The 25561-nt window shown below is 38.4% G+C and overlaps 1 protein-coding gene across 2 annotated transcripts in view; it reads right to left on the bottom strand.

The window, feature by feature from the left end:
- Positions 1–25561, bottom strand: part of ine (solute carrier family 6 member inebriated) — a 178144-nt gene that overhangs the window by 99820 nt on the left and 52763 nt on the right. The window contains exon 1 of one of the 2 annotated variants that reach the window (XM_083128313.1): positions 9489–9667. The exons of the other annotated variant lie outside the window; for it this stretch is intronic. Coding sequence (XP_082984439.1) covers positions 9489–9646 — 158 coding nt within the window. The 5' untranslated portion in view covers positions 9647–9667. Of the gene's footprint in view, positions 1–9488; positions 9668–25561 lie in introns of those variants that run through there. 2 annotated transcript variants of the gene reach the window in all.

Raw genomic sequence — 25561 nt, 5'->3', positions numbered from 1 at the left:
AATTAACAAAAATAATGCAATATCACAGATTACTCTACACCTCCAGTGATATTTGTTTGGGCACGTGTCTTCCATTTTACATCGCTTCTCTGCCACTTTTGGTAAATCGCGGCGATGAGGATGAATGATGATATGGAAGAAGGGATAATCGCAGACAGACAAGGACAAAAACTACAGAGTTACCTGGCTTCAGGTCCAGGCCCCAGAGTCTTAATCTGCGAAACGCCTCCAGCACAATAAACAGCAAAATAATTACCATATCATGTTTGCTCATTTGCATATTATATTCTTTGATTGTATTGGATTATTTTTCTGAGCTTTTTTTCTGCCACTTTTGGCTTATCGGGAAGATAAGAATGGATGATGATATGATGGCATTGATATAAAGGACACTCATAAAGAACACCCATCTCGGGATTCGAACTCGAAACCTCTGATGTCGTAGCGCACTGTGATAACCACTTCGCACATATTATAATATAATATAATATAATATAAACTCATTGTATTACATAAAACGTTATTTTCCAAACAGGAACGCAGTATTATTATTCGACCTGTCCGTTGCTCCTTCCCGGTATGGTTTATATATTATGTAGATCATGTTTCATCACGACAGGTTATTCTATTTGAAATAGTTTGGCGAGAAGGAGAAAACTATATAAGATTCAGTTTTTTAGTTTTTGTTTTAAGTCCACTTTATGCACAGAAAGGCTAATTGGGACTGAACCTACAGTTTAAAGTGGGATCCGAACAACTTTATGCCTCCACCGGGTATCGAACCCGGGTTACAAGGCAACGACGCTACCACTGCGTCATCGGGAAGGCCCGAGAAAACTATTTGTTACTCGAGTAGAGATTGTGTTGCAGAGTCGACTCTGTACCAACTCTATGAACATTTCGTAACTAAGACAACATTCATAAAAATATATACGAATAAGACTAGACATTCCCGTGAAGTGAGTATAAATTCTTATAAATTCAGAAAACAACATATTTAAATTATTTTTCTTGTTATACTACCGACTGTAACACTTTAAAAAATAACATGAACTGTATTGAGGTGAAAAAACTATACTTTACTAATCCCCGCCATATGTTCATGCATGTTACAAGATGAGAACGGTATCTTTATGTGATGGGGACAAGAAATTATTTAGGTTTATCTCGATATCATACCCACTTTAGAGCTTAGCGTGTATCGACCATCAGGATGCACGTCAGACACTATCGAATAGGCATATCGGCCTGCTTTGTCTAATAGTTTCAATTTCACATCGTCTGCCTAAGTTGGCATCGAAAATTCACCCATATTTGGAAACACTGCTACTCTCGCCTTCACCTTTGCCCTTGCAGTGGTAGAAATCATATTTCGTGCCTCTTTAGCACCTCTTAGGACTTGTTGTTTGTTCTGTTATGACCACTTTTTTGTCTTTTTTGTGGGTCTGGGAAAGAAGGAAACGACATATTGCTCCCCAACTAGTAGTTGGAAAGAAAAATCCCATTATGTTCAACGTGAGTTCGGATGTCAAACAGATTCCTATCAGAATTTTCTGAAACGAAAAGCAGAACATCCATGGATTCGTACGGGGGAGATTGCAGCTATAACTAAAAGAGCACAGGGTCAAGTGCACCTTCCCCTCCCCCTCTTTGGCATATTAAAAGTCATACAATTCTCTTTAATCTGTTTCCTTCTTGATTTGATTTTTGTTATTGAACGTCGCCTTCCTCTCACTTTTGACTAATTGCATAAATGAATATGAGTGATGATATGATTAAATTCATGAATTCACGAAGAACATTCATGCCCAGGCCGGGATTCGACCCCCGGACCTCTGGCGTTATAGTGTTCAACCACGGAGGCCATCTTCTTATATATTTCCCTTTTCGTTTCTCTCTTGTTCCTCCTTTTGCTCATTTTTTTTTTTAAAAATTTTATAGATTAATCTTCCTATCTCTCTCGTTCTTACTGTCTTTTTGTGTGTTTCCTTACTTTCTTACCATAAAACATCCATACATTGTGAAATAATATTAAAATATTAATCAATACTGAGAATATATTTGTCTCTTGCAGCAGCTGTAGTAATCATCTCATAAATGCATCAAACATGCCAATCCCCAGAATTGAGCTATTTAATTTCCAAAGCGCCCCTGCATATAGTTTTAGTCATCACTCGGCACCTTGCATATCATATGATGAACACACTGCATGCACAGGGTGGCTACAAACAAGCAGAAATGAAATTCCCTGACTTTTCCAGGTTTTCCAGGACAAAATTTACATTTTTCCCTGACAATTACAAACTAAACTAAATCGATGTTTTTGCAAAATGGAAATAATAAACTCATACAGATCCACGTATGGTGTTTGTGAAGTACCAATATTATCTTCTATGAAAATGACTCAATTTCTCTATTCTCTATGATTTGAATTCAAACTGCAAAAATAGTGAATTTGGAAAATTATTACAATTCACAAGCTAGGGAAGGATTACGGAATGTTGTCATACGCAGTAAGGTTATAATAAAATATTTGATTATTTTTAAAGTTACGACTGAATGAGATAAGAGTGAAGAGTGACTGATTAAGAAATACAATTTGTAATTTATCAGTCTCCTTATACATTCTCGGTATTATATGTTGATATTTCCACTGAGGTTTGGAACCCTCTGCTTGCAAGAACCATGAGTGCGGACTCATTTTTCAATGCATAAAGCTACTTCTCTCTTCTCTGTAAAGCAAACAACTTAACTCTTGCATACAAGTGAAACAATTGAATCGAACAAAATAAAGTGTCATATTTCCTTACATTATCAATGGGATTTATGCTTCAGTACAGTATATCCAAGTGAAGTACTATGAAACTGACAACATGCAGTTATACCATTAATGCTGACGAAAAGGGTATGTAGGTTGCCTATTAGAAATTTAACGCAAGGAATTTATAGAATAGCATTGTATGGATACCTGATTTAGCTAACCACACATTAAAACAGGAACACTAATAATATAAGCTTCTGAAAGTTCATATACGAGGGGAGTGCTGAAAAAAGCTCCAATGGTGCCGCCTATACGCAGCACTAGTGTGGTCGGAGAGCGAAACACACACATGCAGGCAGGAAGAAGTGGCATGTAGCTGTAATCTGGTACAGTTGCAATGCAGCCGTTTAGGACAGTTGTAGGTTAAAGATTTCAGTTCTCATACAGTCTCCCACGGACTGCGATGTAGCCTACATTCACGGAAGGCCAGTCGAATGTGCACAACCCCATACAGCTGAGTACACACGGGCCCTTTGCATCACTTCAGGTGCGAGATCTTCAACCACACTCTGTACAGCCCTGACCTTGAATGTACAGACTTTCATCTCTTTGTTTAACTGAAGAGGTCTCTGGCAGGGCAAGGATTTGACAGCTACAGTGTGGTCGAGATAGTTCCAGTCTTTGCCGTCAGACACATATACCATGGGCATACAAAATTTAGTGCCATGCTACGACAAATGCTAGAACAACGGTGGTGATTATGCCTAAAATTAGGTTAGGACTCACTGTTACTAATGCAATAACTTACAACTGATATTCTCGTTCTATTTATGCCTAATCGGTAGGGACCTTGATATTTTTTTTTCTTTTCAAATTGGTGTATTTTCTTATTTTTTTATTTCTTACTATACGGTGTTATTTTCCCCAAAACTAACATTTTCATTTTAGCACATTTTCTGGCAAATATCTGAAATTATACCCTCATGATGTTTTTAAACTACTGTTTAAAATTGTAAGTCACATGGCTTACGCCTCTTCGTGAGAGTTTGATATCTTGAAAGTTATTTTGGGAAAGTTATTTTCCATACCCCCTTTTTAATTTTAAGGTAAGTATTTTAGAAATGGAATTTTCCCCGTATATACTGAAGGGTGCATAATGACCATAAGTGGCGACGCACCCAAAAAAAAAATCAATCAATCTCACGTGACAGATACCGATATATTATGACACCAAAAATTGGCATTATCTTTTTTTGACTTGTTAGTGTTACGTTTCCCAAAATTCGCATTTTTATTTTAGAACATTTATCTGCCAAATATATATGTGCTTTTAAACTATTATTTTAAATTGTAGGTCACATGGTCTACGTATTTTCGTGACAGTTTGATATGTTGGAACAGATTTTTGAGGAAGTAAAAGTAAAGTGCTCCCCTGCACTTTTCCATGACGGTGTATAGGGGTGTGGAGTTAGGGACCCACTCTTTCTTGATCACGGCTGAAGGTGGGGGTGATGTGATCAACACAACACTCCTGGCTACCTTTATCCCTCAAAGTTTCCTCAAGGTACCAGCTTCATATGATGCTGGGTGGGCGCCGGAGCATTTTGAATAGGTGGAAAACATCCCTGTTCTCCCCCGCAGAGGATCAACCGCGGGTCTCTCGCACAGTAGTCAGACGCCCTAACGACTGAGATCCATTATTACTCGCTCGACAAATACCGATAGTGCGCACTTAGCTTGGTAATTCAAAACATATCTCGTGCAAGAAATACGAAGATGTGGCTCCCGTGTGACGCTAGATACGCACTCGATCTCCTGTTAGAACCCTGCCACTTTGCTCTGTGATGCAAATGGTTTTGATAGAAGTTGAAAAAATCGTGGAAAATACATGATTTAATGTGGCTGTCGGAATTATTCAACGTACGTATAACTCTATAGTTTACTATTGAGTAAAATGTTGGAAAACTTGCATGTTCTACATACACAAACATGGCCTAGAAAAGACAAGAATTTTGGATTTCATGGAATTTTTCGTTGTTTTAGGATATTTCTTTTTAAAAAATCGCTAAAAACGCCAACAATTCGCATTTTATGGTAAATTCGCATTATTTCGATATTTCGAACGGGCCAAAAAATGTGTCCAGACATCACTGCACATTCATAAACACAACTTCGCAGCAATTACCATTTTGCACGGTTTTGGCGTTTGCAAAAAATCAATCTCCCTACTAATTGGAAATTACTTTCTGGCCACCCCTCGTATAAATCAGTAGATGGAAAGTGAAAATTTAGCAGGGCTGACAGAGAAAAGTCAATTCTTGAAGAATTGCTTTTATGATTTAATGATTCGAGTAAATACGAGTATGATATTAAAATATTTACGTATTTATTATTAGTATTTTATTTCATAATATTGGACATTAACCTTACTCAGTGAGAGATTAGTGACCATCTCTCACGAGTTTAAAGAGACAGGACAAAGAGTGGCGTTAATTTCATTGCAATACTAGTGTTGCAGTAAATTTTATGTTGGGAGCATGCACTTGCCAATTTTTATAACGTTCATCAATGTGGATTTATGTTTCACTTTTTCGTGATAGTATTCAATATATATCCCATTTGGTTGGATTCTTCTTGATATCTAAGAATAGTGTAATGTCATTGTAAACGTATGTTAACTTGTGCAAAACCAGTAATACATCAGGATGATGAAAGAAAACCTTTGTAAGCACTGCTACCGGCCCCACCTGCACGTATCCCCTCCGTCTGTTGACAAGTCCCCTTACTACTCCCATATGGACAAGAAAAAATGATAATTCAATGCATTTTCCACGTAATATTTAGAGGCTTAACCTTTACACTCCCGATGATACCATATGGTATCATCAGAGTAAGGTCGTACTGGCCCGATAATACCATATGGTATCATGGTGCTGATTACGAAATGAATGTGCTTTTTGGACCTTCATACTCTTATGTTTGGGTGGAAACTCTGACACAGGTCTGGAGCAAGCCTGGGAAATTCATACTGATGACCAACCTTCCCCCCTCTCCGCAACATAACCATGCCACATTTCCGAACAGAGTTTCACATTTTGGTTCATTATTCAACTTGTATGGCACCCAGGAATATGAAACATGTTTCAATCTCTTTGGAAACGTCCATTCTTTGAAGAGAATACTAAGGTTTGCGCCCTCTTCCCAAAATAGAGGGAGAAGAGGGGGAAATTCCAGATTTTTTTTTTGAAATTAGGTGGTCGCGCCCCCAAACCCCCTTCCTCAGTTCGGCGTTCTGAATTGTACACGGTTGCATGCTCTGATGTTTTAGCTGCAAAACAAAAGTTATCCGAAGTAGATTGCTCTCATAGTGCGCGAGTTTTAACAAATTTCCACCAAAAATGCAAAATACCTATTTTCTGTAAAAAAAAAAATAATAAGTTTTATTCTCTTGAAAAATGTCCATTCCTTGAAAGGGATAATAAATTTTGCGCCTTCTTAACAAATAGCGGGAGAAGAGGGGGATTTTTATTGTTTTTTCATTGAAATTCGGGGGTTGCGTCCCTCAAAACCCACTTCCTCGGTTCGGCGTTCTAGATTGTATACGGTTGCATGCTCTGATGTTTTAGCTGGAAAACAAAACTTATCCGAAGTAGATTGCTCCCATAGTGCCCGAGTTATAAACAATTTTCTCAGCAATATGCAAATTACCTATTTTTCGTAAAAAACAGAGTTTCACATTATGGCTTATTATTATGGAACCCAAGAACATGAAATATGTTTCATTCTCTTTGGAAACGTCCATTCTTTGAAGAGAATACTAAGGTTTGCGCCTTCTTCCCAAAATAGCGGGAGAAGAGGGGGCAAACTCCAGATTTTTATGTTTTTGCCATTTAAATTTTGGGTTGTCATGCAACCAAGCCCCCCTTCCTCAGTCCGGCGTTCTGAATTGTACACGACTGCATGTTCTGATGTTTTAGCTGAAAAACAAAACTTATCCGAAGTACATTGCTCCCATAGTGCCAGAGTTAGAACAATTTTCCTCCAAAAATGCAACTTACCTATTTTTCGTAAAAAATAATAATCACATTTTGGCTTATTATTCAACTTGTATGGCACCCAAGAACATGAACCATGTTTCATTCTCTTGAGAAATGTCCATTCTTTGAAAAGAATACTAAAGTTCGCGCCTTCTCCCAAAAATAGCGGGAGAAGAGGGAGCAAACTCCAGATTTTTATGTTTTTTCCATTGAAATTCGGGATACGTGCCCCCCCCCTCAAGCCCCCTTCCTCGGTCCGGCGTTCTGAATTGTACACCGTTGCATGCGCTGATGTTTTAGCTGAAAAAAAGTTATCCGAAGTAGATTGCTCCCATAGTGCCCAAATTATAACAATTTTCCTCCAAAGAGTGTTCGAATTTAAAATTCCCGCCGAGAACCCCGGGCCAGAGAAATTTCTCTCTCTCTCTCTCTCCCCTCCTGCCATCACTGGTTTCTGGCGCCGTGGTTGTGTTGCGCATAAAAGGGGCCTAAAAGTTGAGACCGAAACTTACGAACGAGATTTCCTGTTCCCGTGCAGAGTTCCATAACGATATATTTCATGGGAAAAAAAGGGACGAAATTCCCTGACATTTCCCTGACTTTTTTTGACACCTCAAATTCCCTGACTTTTCCCGGTTTTCCAGGTCTGTCGCCACCCTGATGCAATATCTGCTTCTAAGCAATAAATATAAGATTTAAAATAAGAATAAGGTCGCGAGCGAAGAGCGTGAATATCTTTACATCTACAAATATTTCTATGCAAACTAACAATACTATAAATTTAAGAGGCACTAATAGTTTCAGTAAACAATTCGTCTGGATGTTCTGCAGGACATTTCGTAGGACGCTGTTGAAAAACAGGACATATTTGGATTTTTGGAGTAGCATCGCAAATCGCAGGACATGACCCCCCCCCCCAAAAAAGGACTGTCCTGCGAAAATCAGAACGTCTGGTCACCCTATCTTAACGTATCTTAAGAATTGTCAAGCTTCTACTTGTACTTTGTTCCGTATTAAGGTAAATTTATGTTAATAAAATTAATTTAAGAATTTAAGTTTATTTTTCCCATGTAAATATTGACAACATTTTCCAATCCAATTACACATTAATGCATTTCTCTCACGATCTAATTCGACTTAAATTTTAGTATTGTTTAAAATGTACATTAAATGGTAAAAGTTAATTTACATGTATAAAAACAAAAAACACACTGAACCAACGAGACTTAAAAAATCCATATAAACTCTCTCTCCATAGTACTTGTGATCGCTCTCCTACTAAACTTTTTATAAAACTTAGCATGCTGATCGGACATCTTACTTTTTTTTTTTTGGTAAAATGGCACTTATTATTTACAGCATGCGTGAGATTTATTAAATAGATTTTTCTCTACATAATCAGTGGCGTCGATAAATCTGTTCTCAAAACTGTATAACAATTCGTTAACACTTAATATGAATTAAATTTACTTTTGTTACATATTAATTGCATTACATACTTGTATCAAATATATGACGTTAAATAATTTTACTTATAATTTCATACACACATATGTTTGAAATACAAGTATGTTACATGGCTGGGGAAAACAGTGAGACGTCTGTCATGTAATTGCTTACATTTCATCTGAATACTGATCGCCTGTCATTTAACCTGTTGGTGGGAAAACCCAGTTCCTATTTAACAAGACATGCTTTTTCTAATTGTCGATTTTAAGCTCAGATTCTGTGATCAGTCTTATGTTTTTAATTTACTGCAAGCGTTTTAAACATATATCAGCGAAAAATAGGCTTCATGTGGATTTAGTAATCTAGTTTCGTATGAATTAATTGAGGTATTAGAGATTCTATAAGGAAAAGTCATCATCGGTGATTGGCTATTTATTAACAAGTCAATGTTTACACGGGTTGTTACGGGTGACCTATATTCCTGTTTACGTGAGAATTGTTTATAGTTACGTACCTCATAGAGAGATAAGAAAAAGTAAAATTCAATGCTATTTATAGAACCAGTATCACGGCAATCTGTAAACATAAAGTGACAAAATATAGGTCTGGAAAGTTATGTTGTGGAATACAGGCCAACAAAAAAGATCATATCATAATTTTGCAAATATTCCTAGTTTTTGCCATCTCAAAAATGATCTATAAGAATAACCTTAAATTAATAATAACGATCTAAAAGTTTGAGAAATGTCCTGTAAAAAACTTTACATAAGCTTGATTTTTCATGAATGATTAAGAGTCGTGCGCTTTGTGAAAGTACTTAAATAATTCGACATCCCAGATGTACACCACTAGAACGAAGGATCTAATAAGACTAAATGCACTAGACTATCATGAAGGAGCAAAATAGTACAATCAGAACCCACACAAAATAATTAAAAACTGCAATATAAACCTGCAAAAATAATAATAGAAATACAAGCATCGATCACAAGGCACAAGAAGAGATTACTTTTCATCAACTTCCAAGCTCTGATTCTGACATATCACAGTTTATACTGACGGTACCTTAAAAATCCGTAAGAACGTGAAAGATATCGTGAAACAAGGAAAATAAACTGAATGACAATCTTACTGGCAGTTCACTAATATTTTAATCTACCATCTGTATTTGAACACCATTTAATGCATGTCGACAAAAGGAACTGGCAACTGTGAGCTGTTTACCCTTGGCTTGTACTTACACGAAGTTGGTGGAATGCAAGCATATTGTTCCGTGAGAAGTTCTCCTGGAATATCCCATGGAAATAGGTTTCATATGTCGAATTTCATAGCTCAGAATATCCTCTGTGTCGGTCATTTCGTCGCATACTAAAGGCCCTTTCTTAACAACAAGCGTCATTTTAGAATCAGTGGGGATTCAATTAAACACAAGAAATAAACACTGAAGTCGAGCAGCACAGAACAGGTCTGCCACTTTCCAACACAACACACTGCAACTGGTAACAAGTGTGCCAGGTTCTGAAGATCAAAATGTCTTCGTGATGTTATCTTTATGTCAAAACGTTTCGAACAGCTAAACTAAATGTAACGGCAAATAACACGGAATGGAGATTTGATTGCCGTCTTTGTTAACGATCTTATTTTGAGCTACCATTGGTTTGCGTGGGAATAAAGCGTGTTTGTACATAGGTAAAGTCCTTTTACCGGGGTCTAAAGCACTGGTAATTGTCAACCTGCATATACTACGCATGTGACGGCAGCTAACGTGAGTGATATTATATCATCAAGCAACAACATGCTTGGTCATCGTTGATCATTTGTTTCTTTCTTCAATCGAAGTGTGAAGCACATATCTACACAGGGTTTACATCGCCTATGAGGATGATTTACCTATAAGTTTCTGTTTTGAATAGCAGATAAATACCAAATGCAGGTGGCTCAAAACACAGGCATTTTGTAGGTTAGGAAACTTATTTGAATTAGCTTGAAAGTGTGTTAGCATTAGCAATTAGCAAGAAATGAGAAGATGGTTGAATCTAAACGCCGAATCAAACGGAACTGGATTTTCAGTAGGCATGCCTTAAGGCCGAATCACACGGAACTGAATATTCAGTTAGTTGGCGCTGAACTGGCTACCTGCCCGGATATGATGGCTGCCTGGCTGACTGGTTTGGAGGAATAGGACATGTTCCAGTTGCTACTGGTTTTCCTCGACTGGATTCTGTGGAACAGCCAATCAGAGCAAAGTCTGGCCATGTGAAGATAATCTGAGTTTGCAAAGGGGAGCTTTTGTCTGTGGTTTCCGAATGTTGGTCGTTTTTTTTAGTTTCTCGAAGAAGAAAAAAATAAAGAAAAAAAGGAAAGAGATGAAGTGCAGTGATTTCGTGTTCAGTTCATTAATATTTAGGTATTTATGCAAAGCGATGAGATGTGTACGTGACAAATATGATTAGTCGAAAATGAAAATCCTTATTAGCTCTTACAACTTGTATTAAATTAAATGTTTGATTCTTTTTAAATTTGTGAATTAATCCTGCGAATCCATGTATGAATATGCATACCCGAGTTCATTAAAAGGCTTGTTCGGATCGCATTGATTACTATATTTTTTCGAGCCAATCTCTAGTCCATACTTTTCTCTTTTAATCTATATATATAAAAATGGATGTATGTGTATATGTGTGTGTTTGTTTGTTCCGGCATAACTCTCGAACGCCTGGAGCGATTTCAACCAAACTTCGTACACGTATGACTTGCAATCTGGAAAGAAATCCTGTGGGGGTAAGACCCCCTGGCACCCTTAGGGGTGGGTGTGGGAGGGGTGACATGTAAAAATAATAAAAAACGACCTATATTAGTGTGCAATAAATAGTTTTCGGGGTCGCTAAGATGAATAGTGACACTCCCAATGCCGTTCAACTCCAAGTTCATCACCTATCGGGATAGGGGTGAGATGGGGTGAAAAATAAAATGTCAAAAATGACCTACATTAGTGTCGAATCCATAGTTTTCGGAGTCTCTAAGTTAATTGGTGACATTCACGATGACCAAACTTGGTACACATATGACTTACAATCTGGAAAGAAATACTGTGGGGGTAAGACACCCCTGGCACCCCTGGGTTAGGTTTTCAGAGTTTTTAACCTTGCAAAAATATTTGAAGAAGCAGGGGTGGGTGGGAAGGGGGTGACATGTAAAAATAATCGAAAACGACCGATATTAGTGTGGAATCCATAGTTGTCGGAGTCACTAAGATGAATAGTGACACTCCCAAAGCCGTTCAACTCCAAGACACCCCTGGCACCCCTAGGGGTGGGGGTGGGAAAGGGGTGACATGTAAAAATAATCGAAAACGACCGATATTAGTGTGGTATCCATAGTTGTCAGGGTCGCTAAGATAAATAGTGACACTCCCAATGCCATTCAACTCCAAGACACCCCTAGGGGTTTGGGGTGGGATGGGGGTGACATGTAAAACGACCGACATTAGTGTGGAATCCATAGTTTTCGTGGCCGCTGAGATGGATAGTGACACTCCCAAGTTCATTTTACACTATAGTTAGAATTCGTTATATTCCTGTCTAATAGAAGATTGGGATAAACAAATTACCGGGCAACGCCGGGCAATCAGCTAGTTTTTAATAAAAGCACAAAGCAGTAATTCTCCTACAACATTCTTCAAATTGCTCGTCCATCTTTACAGATTGTCTGCTCTGCGCAATGTCTTATGGGAACAAAAGTATATCGACAAGTACGGTAATAACACGTATCGTGTGAGGCTAAAACTAGTAAATGGGTAGCCAGACCAGCGCCAACTAGGGCATTCCTACTGGAAATCCAGTTCCGTGTGATTCAGGCTTTAGTTGGCGCTGGACTGGCTACCTGGCTCGAAATGTTGGTTTCGAAGCTGGCTGATAAGACTGGTTTTGAAGACTATTCTCTGCTAGATTCTGCCAATCAGAGCGAAAGTTTGGTCAGGTGAAAAATCTGTGAGTTTGGCAAGGAAGAGTTTTTGCTCCGTCGTTTCCGAGTATTGGTTGTTTTTTGCTGTACGCTGCTCCATGAAAGAAAGAGAGGTGCATTCGTGTTCATTAATATTTAGAAATTTATCGAAAGCGATGATATTTGTACATTATTTTTACCAGTTTATTAAAGGTGTGACATACGTAGCTATTTAGTCCAACAAAATATTTTTCTTGTGAATGAGCCCTGCGAATACATTGTCTGTTCTGCTCAATGCCTTGTGGGAACAAAAGTATTCCGACAGTACGGTAAGGAGTATCGTGTGAGGAGAAAACAAGCAGGCGAGCAAGTACCACACAACTAGTCCAGGTCTGCCGGCCTCCGTAGCGGAGTGGTTAGCACACCGCGCTACGACGCCAGAGGTCCCGGGTTCGAATTCCGGCCTGGGCATGTGTGTCTGTTCCTTCATCAATTTCATCATATTACCACTCATCTTTCCGAGGCAGAAAAGCGAAGTAAAATAAACCATATGAAACAATCTATCAACTAGTGCAAATGGAAAATCCAGCAGGATAATATAGGCTCGTGAGATTCAGGCAATAATAAGTTAAGTGTTGTGCCAAAAGTTCTTGATAGCATTTCACATATTTCAGTGTGTATTTTGCTAATTTTCAATTAACATAACTTTTAGGTTGCAAGTTCAGCACGCAAACTTCCTCTTCGTTTCGTTTAGTTCCACATTTTCGCAAAGCGTAATTACAATCTTCGTACGGTTCATGGCACGAGTTTCCGATACTTATCACCTCCAACTAGGAACATCTCGCTATGTCGGTAATGGTGTTCTCATGTTCGTCTTCCTACCTATTCTCCCCCGAGATCTACTTTCTGTGAAAGAGAGTGTTGCCAACTTCTAAATGGGGACCTACATATTCGATAAAATTCACGGTGGACACATTCGTGTTAATTGTGAATCTGAACGATTATCTTTTTTACAAAAAATCTCTATATAAAAAAAAAAAAAAAACTTTTTGATATAAACCTCAGATCGAATGTGCCTGACACTTCAAAAATCCATTTTTTGAGTGTCTGAAGATGCAGATAACTGTTTCAAGAAGTTGGCAACATCTATGTACTAGTGATTCCTCACCAACTGCCTGTCAAAGTCCTGTCGGTTTCTCTGTGATCTAGTGTCTCACCGCCTTTACTAAAGATAGCTTCGCCGGCCAGCGTAAACACAAACTGGACACAACCAGTTGCAACACAAAGACGACGCGTGCATACAGCTTTATGTAAATGAACCCTAGTTCTGGCAAAATACCATAATGAGCGCAAGGCCTTGGCCGAGATCCTCACAGAGGGCAAATCGAATTTCACGGTCGAACAGTCCGTGAGGAATAGCTTTGCTCATGTGCTCTGTTGCTTTAAACTCGTGCGTTACTGATTTGAAAACTATTATTGTACTGCTACACCATAGACGTAGCCAGAAAATTTTGTAAGTGGTGTCCGGTCATTAACAAAACTTTAATAGTAGAAACAATAATAATTATAAAAAATAACTATTGTAAACTAATAAAAATTAACCCATTTAATTCTAAATTAATAATAATAATATCATATCATTGGTGAGACTCTTCTACTCGATCCAGCAGATGATTGATAAGTGTTTTTCATTATTTCTTTTACATTTCAGTTGGTGTACTGAAATGCATAGTTGTTCTATTTTGTTATTAACTTTTGCATACATCGTCCAAGAGAAAGCTTTAAAGCTAAGATGAAAATTTTAGTCAATACGTTATGTTGATTGACCTGGCCTTTTACATAAAACTATTTTGGCCTCCCCGATAACACAGTGATAGCATCGTCGCCTTGTAATCAAGGGGTCCCGGGTTGAACCCGGTGTAGACACACAGTGGTTCGGATCCCACTTCAAACTGTAGGTCCAGTCCCGATTATCTTTACTATGCATAAAGTGAACTGAAACACCAAATCATTCAATCAATCAATAAAACTATTTTTCGGAACTTCGGAAACATTTACTCATTCATTGAAATAAATGGCTGAATATGAAAAAAACAAAAACAACTGGTTCCTGCATTTTACACTATTTTTTTCGGTCTAACCCAGGTTTTACTTAGTTGGTATTCAAACAGAATAACAAAACTGAACTGGATTTCTGTTGTTAACAATAAAAATTACAAACATTCTTATTTTTGTAACTTGAAATGAAACATCTAATCTATTGCATCCTCATTCAACACACCAGAATTATTGAGAAACTAACTTCAAGTCACTCTCGACTCAAAATTCTCATGGAAGACTTGATCCAACAGGATTTTACAATCGCATGATTTCCCACATGTTACCACAGTCACTTTTCTGTAACGAACACGTAATACCTGAATGTGAGTCAATCCCAATCAAGACAATGAATGGTGCTATGGTGTGGCGTGCAGGTGTGTTTGATTGAGCTTCCAAATGCATGCCATTATCATTAAGTGGCAACAGGGGTGCCCAGAGGGGGGATTATGGAGCAGGTTGCGCCATAGAGATTTTTGGGGGGGATTTTTTCCCTTCAAATAATGTAAAATTCAACATTTATATATTTTTCTAAAATATATGTAAAAAATTTGGCACCTTAAATGCACCATATTTAATTCATTAGATGAAGAAAATAAAGTGTTTAAGGGTATTTTCGAAAGGGGGGATAAATATCCAACTCTTACATATTAGGCCTTAATTGACACGTGGGTTCTGGGGGGATTCTGAATTAAACGTTAGGGGGGACAGTAAACCAACTCTAAGTCTTAGATTATGGGTATTTTAGTTCGAGGGGGATTGAGCATTAAATTGAGGGGGTATCCAATTCTTGTGTATTGCTATTGTCTTAGACTGATGCGGAAATTCTGGTGTGGAGACTGAGAATTATTTTTTTGCAGGAGGCAATATCCAGTCTTCAATATCAACAGTAAGTCTAAAATTGGCATGGACGTTTTTGTGGTAGGATTGAGTACTAAATTTAAGGGGGGGGGGATATGAAGCTCTTGATAAAGTGTTAAATCTTAGATTGTCAAGGGATTTCTGTAGTGAAGAGAGAGTTCGAACATTAAATTTTGGAGACTGTATTTAGAGATATGGTATCCACAGGTTCTCGACCCCGAACGTGCCAAAAGAGAAGCTGGAAAAGAGTAAATATCTCGGGATCCTAAGAAAGTATTGACACCCTCATTAAATTAATATTCTTGAAAGCCTGCAAAGAAATGGATGTGTTGCGAGAATGCGTGTTTGGCGCTTTACTGCGGTGAATGTTAAGTTTCATACTATAGCTGCATTACAAGACATAAGCGATATTCTCGATATTCATTAATAACGTCACTTCTTAAAACATAATGCTTAATGTTGGTATACTGCTTAATTTAAAGCAGGTGCATCATTTGGAACAAAAATCTAAGAAAAGAGTTAATTACACGCTGTCGTAATTCAACACTTGTAGGGAGTACGATATGGTTTGAGGGCGCGAATTATATGATTTGGGGGGGACGCACGACATGATTTTGGGGGGATGCGCCATTGGCCTGGGGGGGGGGGGATGGGCACCCCTGAATCAAGGAGACGTCGCTTTGTAAAGGTAATCCCTAGGATTATAGGCGCCAGAGGAGTGAAACGAGCCCCTTGGAACAAAAGTATCTTTGTAAAATGGATAGCATTTTTCATTCTTGCACATTAACCAGGGAGTGAAAATATATGGGGAGATTGTTTCCATTTTTAAGGACACGCGGAACTCTTTCCACGTCCAGTCAGTCGCGAGAACCCCAAACCAGACCTCTTGGTGCCACGTATGCGGTCTTATCTCTCGACATCCAGGCCTTACATTTCCCCCAACAATTGCAAGATAATCTCAGAAACTTTGAAAGAAGATACGAAGAAGAAACGAGACAACTGCTGATACGTGCCAACTGCCAAGAGAATTTGCAATGGACTGCCTTCGTTATTCAGTGCCAGTAATCAGAGTACAAAGCCAATGAATTTCGGAAACAGACACCCACGTAATTGGTCCATATCGTCCGATGCTGAAGAACACGTTCACATGGTCCATGGCGTGTTTCATTTCTTCCCTGCATCGAAGGCGGGGTGAAGTGTTGCCAACTTATGGTGAAATAATTCCTCTCTCGTACGTGATCTTTCCCCTTCGTAAGTCCCGAGATTGCACCCAGTCCTTGTTGATTCAAACACATCGTTGTCAATTATATGTCCGTTGTTTCTACAAAACTGCGAAAGTGTAATAAATTCCACGTTGGACTGGGAATCTTTTATTTTCGGTTTACAAACGCACCCATTGGCGTCGCGAGGGTGGGTTGAGACTCCTCACCCCTAGAAAATGACAACGGCCTTTTGACTATAAAAAGGACCAAAGGCTTGAGTTTTTGACACTCTATTACAAAAAAAAAATAAATACATTTCAGTTAACTAGAATTCCAGGAGAATAGACGATGAAAAACTGATTTAGTCTGAAATGTATTCGAAAGTACAGGAAGACAGATCTTCTATAACTAAATCGAAAGAATAAATGCATGCACAAAAAAGCTTTCAAAATTTTAAGAGGCGAGAATAATCTCTCTAATCTTCAAAGACTCCTTAGTTTATATGGGGTACAATTTTAACAAAATATATGCATTACAATATACTGATGATTTGAGTTCTAAAAAATAAACAAAAACAATTTCATCTGGTGTATCGGGTGAAAAAGGTAGGTTGAATTGGGTTATTTTACGTCACTTTTCTGTTACTTTTAGCTAATCGCGGCGATGGTGATGATTGGTGATAAGATGAAATGGCGAAGGGACAATCACGAATTACATGGACGACATCGAGTCTAAGGCACCAGAGTCATCCTGCAGGCCAGGGTGTACCACATGGAAGAAAGGCTGACATTTGAGGGTCTTGATAGGTCACCTTGAGTAAAAAGATTGATTGATTTGATTTATTTTACTTCTCTTTTGTGTCACTTTTGGCTAATCACGAAGATGAAGATGAGTGATGATATGAAGAAACTGATGAAGGGAAACTCACAAATAACACCCAGGCCCAGGTCGGGATTCGAACCTGAGACCAATGGCGTCGCAGCGCATTGTGCTAACCACTCCGCCACGGAGGTAGGCTGAGTAAAAAAGAGCATTGAATAATAAAAAATAATAAAAAATACTAAAAAATAAAAAAATAAAAAACTTATAATTATTATTAATGATTGAGCCATTGATAATATTGTAATTACTACTTCGTGAATTTTATATCAACGACATAATATACTATCAAAAAGTCTTGGCGACTCCATGCTGTCACCCAAGTTTCTGGAAGCTATATCACGTCACCCACGCAGTGCTGACTAGCAAAACATTTGCGTAAATCAGGGTTCGGAACCGAACTTCGATATTTGGACACACAACTGCGATTCAATAGGAAACTGGTGTACACGGTAGGTAAACATGGACAACCGCCTCCCTCCTCCTTTTCCACGATTTGTAAATCTCGGACATGATTCGTCATGCGTCTCCTAGAAACTTCTGCTCCCAGTTTGCAACACTGGCGGAGCGGGTGGTAAGCGTGGAACAGGATGGAAGCGATTGGTGCCGACAGAGAGCGATGTTTCTTCGCATGCGGAGATCACGTGGTGCGGCCGATTTGACTTCTTCCTGCTCTGCGAATTCTCTCACGCCTGTTACGAAAGAATTATTCATTACTTTTTCTTTCTTTAAGCTTCGATTTCCTTTAATAGTCAATCTAGGAATGGTATGATCCCCTAATTGGCACATATGCGGATCCCCCCACAACCTGGCCTGGATATTTCCATGTGCTGGCCCAGGGTATTAATATCATAGAGAAGTTCTCCCTGGAATACAATTTCAGTTCTACCTTTTAGGTCAAGTTATGTCAGATGGTTCCACATATTTTTTTTATATTTTATTTTTAACTACAATGCAAATATATTACTTTTTCACATTTTTGGGCCCTTTTCAAATGTATTTTCCTCCAGGGGAGTCTGAAAAATAATTTTCAAATTACATTAACCCGTGGAAATGATGAGTCAAGTGGTTATTTAATAGTTAAATTAATGAACAGGTCACGTGATATAAACAGACGAAACATGGATTCTGCAAGTGGGTTATTTTGTTCACCTAATTTTATTATATTATTTGGTCTACGACGTGTAGACACGGATTCTAACACGGGTAGACAAAAAGTTTATTTCTTGAGTTAGTTCACTTTATACTCAGATCGGAACAAAAGTGGAATCCGAACCATTATGCAATTGCCCCCACCGGGGATCGAACCCATGGCCACTTGATTTCCAGGCGACAGCGTTACCACTACGCCATAGGGGAAGGGGTCTTGGATTCGATACCCGGTGCAGGCACATAGTGTTTCGGATCCCACTTTAAACTGTAGGTCCAGTCCCGATTAGTCCTTCTGTGCATAAGTGCACTTAAAAGCAACAACTTGTTGTAAAAACAGATACTGATTCAGCCTCTCTTGCCACAACTTCACAGAAAGTGAATGTGTCCGATTGGTCCAGGGAAAGAGAGGTGAGAGAGCGACAGAGTAAATCAGTCGCTGACGTTGGGCGTTGCCTGATTTTCCATTTCTACCACCTTCGCTCGCTCTGTCGCTGCTGTCACTATTCACGACGGCACGTGCAGGCAGCAAGGGGATGTGCAAAAAGGTTAAGTAAATCACTGTGGAGCTTAGTTCCACGTCTATAAGGTTCATACGGCGCTTTCATTTTTTACAGGTAATGGTTCTACACACTCGTAGGATTGGGGAACTCTTTAGTTCCGAAGACAAGATTGGTTGAGACAAGACAACCGACCTACACCTCATAATTTAAGACTTTCATAATTATCCGAGACTTATCTGCTTGTTAGCATGTTGTTATGAAAAGTACTTGACCAAGTTTACACATTTTGTTCCTGGAACTATGAACGAACAATCTAGCTGATGCTGTATATCGACTTAAGTAAAGCATTTGACAATGTCAAACATGGGCCGCTAATACAGAAATTATCTATAATGGGGTTTTCACCTACTTTTGTAAAAATGGGTTTGAAAGTTATCTAATTAGCATCATAACTCTTCACATAAAAAAATACACGATTTATAGCGGTGTGTCTCATGGTTCTCAACTGGAATACTTAAACGATATCGTGAAAGTAAGCAATTTTAGTAATATTTTTATGCAGGAAATTAAATCTATGGATGACAGATTGCGATAAAGTAGCCTTCATCAATGGACAGAAATAAATTATGTTTAACAAAGACTTCAAAGTCTCATATGCTATTAAAAAAAGGTATTTCAATTGAAAAAGTGGACAAAATATGTGATCTAGGAGTAATATTCGATTAGAAACTGAAACGTTGAGAAACGTGTGATGTATTCTTTCCAGAGCAAGAAAGGCGAAGGGGGCTTTATTTTACATCTCGGGAGTTATCCTCTCCATTCACTCTCATTCGCATTTACGTAACAGCAGTCCACCCACTTTTACAAAATGTCTCCCCCATATGGAATCCTGCATTCAAAACTTGGTCAGAAAAGACCGAACAAGTTCAGAAGAAGACGACTTTCATACACATCTTGTATTTTAAATTAAAACTCCAAAATGAGACTGTGTTTTTTGTTATGAATATTTTAACATCCTCGAGGCCCACGGATCCCACAAATTGACTGATGAATATTTTAACATCCTCGAGGCCCACGGATCCCACAAATTGACTGCAAAGTAACGTGGAAAAAATTACACAAGATTAAATAAATATTATCGTGTTTGTTTTAAATGTCAAACTGATATGCTACTGGAGATTTAAAAAAGCATTTATCCTCCAAATATTCATTTATTTATTTCTATGGTTATGTACGTCGTTTAGCTCTCTCTTGTTTTAATTGCTACATGGGTGATGGAACAGATAAACGCTTAAACCAGGATTTCCACCTGAAACCTCTGCCTTCGGAGCGTGTTACGCTGGTCACACTGCCACGGAGACCAGCTGGCTAGTCAGCTAGGATGATTCAGACATATCGCTTATGAATTTACATGCATGAAACCTTAACTTTCATGAAAAATACCACTTATGTACAAATATGCGTCCTTAGTTTGTACGTAAAGTATAAATTTTGTAAAACTCAAATTCATACTTAAAAATTAAGTTGGATGCATAATTATTACCAACCATTGTTTTCTTCATTCTTCTTTTACGTACATGCCTTGAAGCAATTGAATTGATGTTGGTATTGAATATCAATACCTTCGTTAAGTTTTGTTTACAATTTTTGAACATAATACCGTGCATGTAAAATAGTGTGCATGAACATGATGGTGGCCAATATGCCTGTATCCATCCAACTCTACTGCATTTATATTCTGAACGTCAGTACTGGCACGGTAATCAAAATGCTGAATTCAAAATTGTTTTGTTGATCTTCTCGGCATGCTACTGGCACCAAAATTCTAGCTGTACTGGTTTCCGAGATACCAGTAGTTGACACGTGTTGAAGGACAACACTGAAACAAGGTTAATTTTATTTCAGCTGTGCTGATAAGACGCCAGAAGACCAGCAGTAATTGTGCAAAGGACTCTCCAGACGCCTCTAGCTTAGCTGTGAAAGAGGATAAAAAATGCACAGCATTTTCGTTTATCACTACATGGCACATCTCAGCATCACGTAACTTCCGCTGAACGATAAAAAAAGAGGAAATAAACCTTTACATTGTCCTTTCCTTCAAGGTCTGAACGTGGTTTACTCGCAAATTGACAATCTTCAAAGTTGACCGATAACACTTTTCCCTCCCATCTTCCCATAAAAATGGCTTGCTAAACAAACCGGCATGACAAATAAATCTGCTCGTGGTTAACTCGATGCATCTCTATTTGTATCTGCATCAGAGCAATGTACCCAGTTCCTATTAGTTGAACGGTGCAGTGCGTCAAGACAATTATCATTTTCATCTGGTGGCAAGAATGCATTTTATGAGCCACAAGGCGCTCCGAGTAACATGGTTCTTTCTGGGATGAAGAGAAGCTGCTTGTAACCTCTGTGGTTGCAGAAGAACCGTTTCTTTCCTGTCAGCTCCAGTTATCTATTGTTACCGCAAGGACGTATTTAGGGGGGAAGTTCCAGGGGTCCTGACCCCACCCCACTAACATGAAAGACCAAGTATTAAAATTACATAATGAAAATATTACTTCTTTAGCATTTGTTGCATAATCGATGTTTTTTATATTTTCTTCGAACTTATTGGAAGCCAAAGATTACATTGGAATAATATGACCTTGAAGGACATCAAAGAAGATTTATGCACACTACTAATGGCAACATGCATAAACATATTAATGAAAAAAATATTTTTCGTCAAATGGATCTAACAGTTTATTTCGTTATTCAATAAATATTCAATTCGTATCTATTTGACATTAATTTCCTTGCCAGGATAGTTGTTTTTATGCAATTTTTGGGCGATCTTAACTAGACGTAAGCTAGATAATGTTGTTATATTTCTACACTTACACAGTTTTTTACCTATTCATGTAATAACAATAAAATACTAATTTACATATTTTAATTATTAATTTAAATCAGCATATTCTAAATAATGTAAACACTTATAATATTATTATTATTATTTCTGAGACACTTGCCCCCCCCCCCACACACACACCCGAAATACATTTCTAGATACGTAGGCTACGTGCCTGCTTACCGCCAACGAACAAAGGAGAAATATAGAGCCGAAATATAAATTTTAGAGCCACAATTTTATATGTTAATATATTACCTGCAAGTTCAAAACTTTAGGTACAGGTAAACATCCCACTCTTGTAAAATACAATTATGGTAAGCTTAGGCAATCTGTACAGGGTGTTCAAAAAGTCATTACTCATTTCAGTGTAAACACTAACATTTCTTTTCTCTTCCACTGTGCATATAACGGGCTGCCACTGTGTATGCACATGTTCATCGGTCATCGTACGAAGACGTCGCGGTTGAAATTATACCAACAACGACAGTCTATATTTCGGGCGGTCACTAAACGATGGCGTGTGAGTTTCAACATATGTGGAAGTCCGGTGGAGTTATTCACACACTCGAGTTACTTGGGACTGCAGAAGACAACTTTAAATTCATTCATTGACAAAGAATATATGTGTGAAATTACAATAAATTGTGTTTATAAATTACAGCCTTCCTTCATTGAAATACACAGCGACTTTTGCGACAACGTATTTCAAAAGCATAAATTATAGTCCAGCAGAATTAACTTGAGAGAAATGGCCGCTCTGCGAGTGATACAACTGCGCTCGAATTGGCTAGAGCGGGGGGACTTAACTCCCAAGTTAATTCTGTTGGGACTGTAATTCATTCGTCACTTGGTTTTACCTGGGAGTATAAAAAAAAGCCTTGAGCATCCCAGAATTTAAGCTCATTTCTAAAGTTTAAAATGATTGTCGCTGAGGAAATTATGCCCTTGCACGTAAACATTCTATGACGCATTACAGTGACATGCTATTTGTTAAGATTCATCAAAGCTTCAAGACCTGAGGTCTTTGTATCTTTACGAACAAACGCTATCATAATTTCGTCTTTGTTCAAGAGGTTAAAAATACGTCCCATTGTGGTTTTTTCCTTAGCTCGTCATGGCGCAACAGACAGCTCCGTATTGTTGAAGATGACTCATCAAGAAGCTGGTGTCAGTTATGTAAATACTCGAGAAGTGTTGGAATACAAGCGTGCTCCAGCTTCCAGTTACAAGAAAAACATCTCCAGGCACAGTTGGGACATAAAATATGGTAACAAGAATGTGGATTCATATACCTAAAAATAGCAAAATGTGGATTTAAAATGCTTAAATACGCACAAAATATTCACGAAATATGGTTTAAAATGTGTATTCACCATACGCAACACAAACAACTCTGCTTTTCTGCTCCGTAAACATGGCAGATATACTAACAAGGAAGAGTTGTTCTCCTCATATGCAACGGATTAAAAAATATTTCACACGATTGAGTTTTCAAGTCCATTTTATGCACGATAAAACTAATCGGGACCGGACCTACAGTTTAAGGTGGAATCCGAACCACTATGTGTCTCCATCGGGTGACCAACCCGGGACCCTTTGATTACAAGGCGGCGACGTTGCCACTACGTCATCGAGAGGTCCTATATTTCACACGATATCTCATAGCGCTTCATATTCAAGATTCTTTATAGTTAAGCACAATAGAAAAAGTTACTCTGTCATCTTGCGGGTTCGAACTCTCACCTGTTGAAGTTTGCGCTGGACACGTGCGGAATCGAACACACAACCTTTGGATCGTAATGCCTATACATTAACCATTCCCACCTACAGCTTCTACTACTGTCATGGTATTTACGGTGTCAAACACTACTTCCAGAGCTCCCACTGGCAGCCTGAATTTTTTAATTTCCTCTTCCAGGTGCGGTTGTTTTCTAGAATGGTATATTTTTTTTTACTTTCTGCCATCCACGCAAAACCTTTATTGCGACACAACCTGTATAAAATATACATAATTTTCAAACAACTTGAAGTAGAAATGGTGTGTTAGGTCACGCGATTTGTTCGTCAATTTTTTTACATTCGAATTTTTGCTCGCAACACCACAATGAACAGAGCATTTAGTTTCTGGACATCCGAGTACCGCTGGCCAAAGTCTTCACGCTTAGTGATAGTGAGTGCCAACGCATCGCCGCTGCCCACAAAGCGCTAGTTTTCGACCAGTCGATAACAAGAAGAAACCACACCAAGGTTTGTTTTCTTCAGCCGCTGCAAATAAGGAACGTCAGTTCCACGACTCAGCAACGTGTTCCCATGCATCATGCGTCATGAATACCCTGCTTATTTCTCTAACTTAAAGTTTACCTTGCAAATGCCCAGCGACATTTGACTGTATCTTTGCTCGTTACTAACCTATCTCGCCTACTAGACAAAGCAATGTTTTTATGAGGGATAAAATCTGATAAGGGAACATCATAAAATGTCCAAGAGGGCAGTGGCGTTCCAACGAGGCTGTCAATCTTCCTCTTGGGCTAATTTCCCCATTTAAAAATATCAAACGAAGATAAATATTGTAAAATATATGGCTGACTGCTGATAAATTCCTTGATCCGTCACTGAAGATAGGATATGTCCAGCACGTGTTTATTCTATCCCCCAATGAAAGTAGAAGTGGTATAAACCGCGGTAAACACGAATGAGAATGAAGATGTGATGAAATCGCAGACAAGCAACCTGCGTCCGCAAACCCATCCGTGGGCAACCCTGTTTCAGTCTATAAGGGCTATCCACCGGAAGGAAGTGCCTTCGCGTGGACGCCATACTTGTAGCACGGTTCGTAGGCTCACAACATGCCGCTCAAGGGAGCTGAGATTGTGTCATTTATGAAAGGAACGAATGGCTGTGTACAAGGAGGATATAAACTACTACGATCAGGGCTAAATAATCTTTCACGGATCTCTCTTCATCCATTTCCTCGAGATCTAGGCGCCAAAATTATTGTGTTCAAGCTGTCAGGCGTGAAAATAGGAATGAAGCCCATTAGCAGGAGTAGACTCCGCAGTAATGACAACGGATGTGCAGGAACCCAAAAACTCGGGACCTGAAAGAAATATCCCGTTCCGATCCAGACTTCGGAAGAAATGATAGAGTTTAAAAGTAGTTTATTCCCTACATATTTTCTTTGTACTAAATGTCCGAAATTTATTGAAATTAGCAGTTTTTATTCCAGAAATGCAAAATAAATCATCACCCGAGGGTGAAATTGTGTGTGTGTGTGTGTATATATATATATATATATATATTAGTATCTGGTAATGTTTAATATTTTCCGCTCCTATAATCTCCCAATTTAATTGGGAAATAACATTATTTTTCCGGTTTTGAACGTCAGGACTTTAAAAATACCCCGTCCTGTTTCATTCCCAGCCAAAAATTTTGCGTCCCGCACCCCTTGCACTTCATTAAAGGTAGAAGAGAAATCATTCAAATCTCGATTTTCTCTCTGTTTTAGTGATATGAGCAAAAATATTACTTTTCCTTTCAAAAGATGCTCGGTCATAGTCAAATAGATTACACGTTACGTTCTTGAAGTACACACGAACTGTATTAACTTTTTTGTGTAACCAGATTTTTTGTGTGTGTGTAACCAGAGGAAATAAATTTTTGTGCAACCAGAGGAAATATTTTTTTGTGTAACCAGAAAAATAAGTGCGGACACTATTATTAATTTTAGTATTTTGCAATGGAAATCTAGTCAACATTGATAGAGAAGAAGTCCTAGGTTTGAA

Source organism: Lepisma saccharinum, chromosome 9 (genome assembly GCF_977018435.1).
Source record: "Lepisma saccharinum chromosome 9, izLepSacc3.1, whole genome shotgun sequence".
Taxonomy (NCBI): Eukaryota; Metazoa; Arthropoda; class Insecta; order Zygentoma; family Lepismatidae; genus Lepisma; species Lepisma saccharinum.
The sequence above is the reverse complement of the archived record's forward strand: the minus strand, read 5'-3'. Positions and strand labels throughout refer to the sequence as shown.